Source organism: Melanerpes formicivorus, unplaced genomic scaffold (assembly GCF_026170545.1).
Source record: "Melanerpes formicivorus ecotype bairdi unplaced genomic scaffold, bMelFor1.0.p_v2 SCAF_39, whole genome shotgun sequence".
NCBI classification, from domain to species: domain Eukaryota; kingdom Metazoa; phylum Chordata; class Aves; order Piciformes; family Picidae; genus Melanerpes; species Melanerpes formicivorus.
The window spans coordinates 4,784,794-4,789,332 of record NW_027142391.1 but is presented as its reverse complement, the minus strand read 5'-3'; the positions used below and the strand labels follow the sequence as shown (position 1 = coordinate 4,789,332).

At 41.0% G+C, this 4,539-nt stretch overlaps 1 protein-coding gene across 1 annotated transcript; it reads right to left on the bottom strand.

The window, feature by feature from the left end:
- Positions 1 to 1,156: 1,156 nt before the first annotated feature.
- RBP7 (retinol binding protein 7) lies at positions 1,157 to 3,933 on the bottom strand. Its single transcript, XM_068158364.1, has 4 exons — positions 3,798 to 3,933; positions 2,061 to 2,239; positions 1,715 to 1,816; positions 1,157 to 1,408 (listed from the first exon to the last, which is right to left on the bottom strand). Exons 1-4 carry the CDS (start codon positions 3,868 to 3,870, stop codon positions 1,358 to 1,360), a joined length of 405 nt encoding a protein of 134 aa, XP_068014465.1. The 5' UTR covers positions 3,871 to 3,933; the 3' UTR covers positions 1,157 to 1,357.
- Positions 3,934 to 4,539: the final 606 nt, after the last annotated feature.

Here is a 4,539-nt window from a genome sequence, read left to right as displayed (position 1 = left end):
GAACAGTCACTAACAATAAGATCTCAGCAGACAGCTATGTGCAGTGCACTGAGTTTGACTTTGCAAGTGAAAGAATCCCATGAAAGGGGGGCAAGAGGATGTTTGTAAGATGGAAGCACACTGGTGTCTTTGAACAAAGGATAGCATTAAGACATAATAATAATTATAGAAAGCACAAAGTGAACAGAAGAAGAATGTCTGGTTTAATGTCTTTTGGGGAGATTTTCCCTGCTTCTAGAACATGTGACTGCTTCCTTGCTTTTTCCACCTTGCATTTCAAGCTGTTTAATTTGTGTTTTGTGAAAGTATCCGAATTGGTTAATATACAAAGGAAGACAAGCACTTTGTCACTGGAGTAGCTTCATTTATTCTCAAGCAAGTTCCACATTGTTGTCCAGGGAGGTGGTCGAGGCCCCGTCCCTGGAGGTGCTTAAGAGCAGGCTGGATGAGGCTCTGGGCAGCCTGATCTAGTGTGGGGTGTCCCTGCCCACGGCAGGGGGTTTGGAACTGGATGATCCTTGTGGTCCCTTCCAACCCTGAATGAAACTATGAAACTATTGTAGTACCTGCTTTCAAACCCGCAATTTGAAGTTGGAAGGTAGCAACAAGAAAAGCTATATCAATGGTGATGACCCTTCTATATTTGTAGCAATAAGGACTTTCTAGTACCAGCCTTACTAGGGAATGATTACACTTCCAGTCATACAGCTTTCTAAGGTTCCATTTCTCATGGAGTTTTTGCACTAACGCAGTTCTTAAGGTCCTTATTGCCTTTCTGGGTTGCTTCTCAGATCATATTGGAGTGCACAGCTTAAAAACCGTGGATTTTGAGAGTGTCTGCAATATTTAACACTTAAAACGCTGTTGTTAGCAGTCTCTGCTGTTTAAGTAAGATGCAACACGTTCCAGAGATGCCATCTAGTGGAGTCGGGAAGCCTGTGTGGCTGTTGCGGTGAGCTGTGATAGAGTAAGTTTGCTGTGTGAATTTGTCGTTTGTGTTGGAATAACAGGGTAACAGTGAATTTATTTTTAAGTAAATGAGAAATACTGAGTTCCAAAAGGGAAAGACTGTCAGGATTAAAAGAATAAACACCAGGCTATTTCCTCCTGGTTCCCACATTTCCCTAACTATGTAAAGAATGCTAGTGGGTTTGGGTTTTTGTGTTTAGGGAGTTTATTAGCAAAAAACAGATCTTTAACACTGGTAACAGCAGACTTATTTCCTGAGCCAGAGATGTCAGACCACTTAGATTAATAAGTACAAGGAATCAGTTCTTGTCTGTACAGCCAGCACTGGAGAGGAGGCTGTCCAGTCTCCCACATGTAGCTGTCTCTCCATGTAGGAACCAGTACACATTCAGGCTCTCTTGAAGACCTGTTTACATACTTGATTCTCACAACGAAGCTCCTACAAAATACCAAGCAAGCGTATAGATTTATATAGCAATCAAAGAAGCAGCTCCTAAACATGAACATAGATCCTACTGACCACCAGTCTGCTGCCAAGCTAGTAAGTTATGCTTAACACTCTGAATTTAACTGTACATAACAGTGAAACAATGAAGTTGTTTCAGCTCGAATGAAGCCAAGGCAGGATGTGCTCTCTATTTACTTTCCATTACAAATACTACAGAGCTAGAAGATGTGCACACCATGACCATATTATAAACCTTGTTTGTCATAGATAGAACTAGTAGAAATGCAAAGTAATTACCAGGTGGAGGTCATCCCCTTCAAGCCAGTGTGTCCAGCCCCTGTTCTTCTTCTCACCAGTCTGGACACAGACAAGTTTGTCATTTTGCCAGGTAACTAGGCTCTGTGGGAGAGGAAACAAAGGGCTTCTGTATGTCTTTGTCTCAGTTCTGACAACATTGTGCTTTCCTGGATCAAAGAAGGCCTAAATACTACTCTTGAGAGGAAAACTTAAACTTCTCTGCATCTCAGGCTCCTGCTTGTGCATTGCATTACAAACAGTACTCTTGAAACTTTCATCTCAACCAGCTGGATTGATCATAGCATCTTACTTTTGATCACAGCCTCTTGATTTTATTCACTCTTACCTTGCATTTTCTGTTATCCAGGCCTTTATTGTCTTCATCAAATTCTTCTCCAACTTTGAACTCAAGCAAATAATCTCTGAATGTGCTAGTGGTATGGATATAAAATGAATCCCCATCTTGCTTGATCACTTTCTGAGGCTTCAGCATTTTTGCTATCTTGCGTGTTGCAAAGTCAATACCTTGGGCAGGAGACAAAAAGGTCAGAGTATTTATCAGCAGCCAAGAGTTAGCCTTATTACTACTAGAAGCATTTCTTGGATAGCTTGACCTTACTGCTATGCAAGGTTTAGTTGTTTGTTTGTTTTTTGTTTGAAGCTGTATGTAACAGATCAAATAATGTTCTTAAACCTTTTACTCTTTGCAAACCAGCTTATTCAATTGTTGCACAATTCCTGTGCAAGAATTCTACACCTTCAGGTCAGAAGCGTCCTTGTAGGAGTCAGGGAGAGTTGGTTTCCCACATGCAGACACCCCAAGCTTGGTCTCAGCCTTGTCCCCTGCTTAGCTAGAGGGAAGAGTTGATGCCTGTTCTCATCCTTCAACAGAGGAAAGGTATCAAGCATATTAACAAAAGAAATCTGCCAACACCCTATACATTAAATAAATTAAAATGAAGAGCAGTCCTAAATTTAATTACTTGGGCTTGCTTTCAGGACATGCCATTTGCTGTTTACACTTAAATGCAACTAGAAGACATCACACTTGTCAAAAGGTTTCCTGGTCATCTCTATCATTCAGGCAACTGAACTGCATAGCATTCCCAGAGTTAGGTTTTTGGGAAGGTAGATGGGAAAAATTAAGCTGAATATTAATTAATTTAGTTGGTTTCATCATCTAGATTCAATCTCTTTTTATAGGACCACTAGATGTTTCCACTACATGCAGGCTGGGGTTGTGATCTTGACAGGGTGTGTTCAGCTACCATGCATTGGGCCATATGGCTCATCATGCAGGCTGTGTCTGAAATGGAACTTCCTTATTGTATGCACTACAGAGGTGCTAGAATCTGTCAGACATCTTTTTACATGATTTATCAGTTTATTTTAGCATAGAGGGGCTTGAATTTAGTACTGGCAACAGCCACACCCATTAATCCTTAGTATGGACTGCTATCACAGTCTGTAATAAGCTTTGTAGAGGAAAGCTAATAAACCAAGAACTTCTTTAATTCCCCATTAAAGCACCATTAATCTCTCTCTCTAAAAGATCTGAGCAAGGTAAGAGGTTAGCTTCAAGCACTCCAGAAAAGGGACAATCAGAGAGACTTATCAACAAGTTACAGTAATCCAAGCAGCGCTGTAAGCTGTTTAAAGACAAGTGACACTATGTTAATTCCTGCCTGCAAATGGCAAATACACAAGTACTTTTTTTTTTTGTTATTTGTTACCCAAGATATAAATTCTGCAAGTTTATGCTCAAAACCAAGATAAATTGACTTAACAGGGCAAACTCCTTTCTGTCTTCAAGAACTATATGGGGGGGGGGTGTGGAAAAAAAGAGTTACTCTTAACAAGTATTAGGCTGAGAAAGTCCTAAAAGCTGTAATGACACTTGGGTGTCAGGCTACATACAGTCAAATTAATGCTCTCTATTCATCCATACACAAAGATTTTACATGGGTTTTTCATATCTAAAAAGCTTCAGCAATACCTGGAGTTCAGAAGAACTCAGACTTCAAATTCAGGAGGACCCTTATGGGAGAAGGGAGGAAGGTCAGCATCAGTTATTTTCACCTACCTAAAGCCACCATGTATCCTTCAAAGTTGTCATTGCTGATAAGATTCCAGGTTCCACTGAAATCCACAGGCATTGTGAGACTGGAGAAGGAAGATGCAGCCAGCCTCTGAGCAAAAATCAAAAATTAAACAGAAGTTTTCCAGTCAGGCTTTATATAAGGCAGACTGGGGGTGGAATTACACCCTAGAGCCTTTTTGATGGAGGGGAAGGGTCCTAATTGCTGGACCAATAGGTGAGAGGGTATTTGTAGAACAGCTCCAGCTGCGTTGGAGGGAAAAGTTCACAGTTTCTGAAATCTTGGTGTGGAGCAAATGTTAATAGCTCAAGAGTCAAAATGTAAACTGAAAACTGGCTTATAGTGTTTGTGTCCATCTAGTGTACTTGAAAGGCAATCATGGACAGATTTTGCCATTGCTAATGTTCCCTGCATGATTAGGTCTGTGGTTTTGTGGTCTGAAATCTACGAGTTGTTGAAAAGTTGACACCCCCCCCACCACCACCACCCCCCCAGTAAATACCTGCTGTATCTGAGCAGACAGGATTGACTGTCAAAACTGTGGGCAGTATTGGATCAGCAGCACCTATGACACAGTAGCAGAGATAAGTGTTCTATCTTCTGGGGTTATGTCTGGAGTGAATAGTAGGCAGCATTGTTGTCTTGTGGTTAGAAAAGTAAAGGACAAATCTTTTCTGTGTCTGTTATTCTCTGATGTGACTCTCGACACTGTGTCACAGCCTGCCT

Coding starts and splice junctions, on each gene's coding strand:
- RBP7 (XM_068158364.1), bottom strand. CDS start 3,870: ATGCCTGTGGATTTCAGTGGAACCTGGAATCTTATCAGCAATGACAAC. Junction 1,817..2,060: donor TGGATAACAGAAAATGCAAG/GTAAGAGTGAAT, acceptor CCTCTCCCACAG/AGCCTAGTTACCTGGCAAAA. Junction 1,409..1,714: donor AAGGGGATGACCTCCACCTG/GTAATTACTTTG, acceptor GGTATTTTGTAG/GAGCTTCGTTGTGAGAATCA.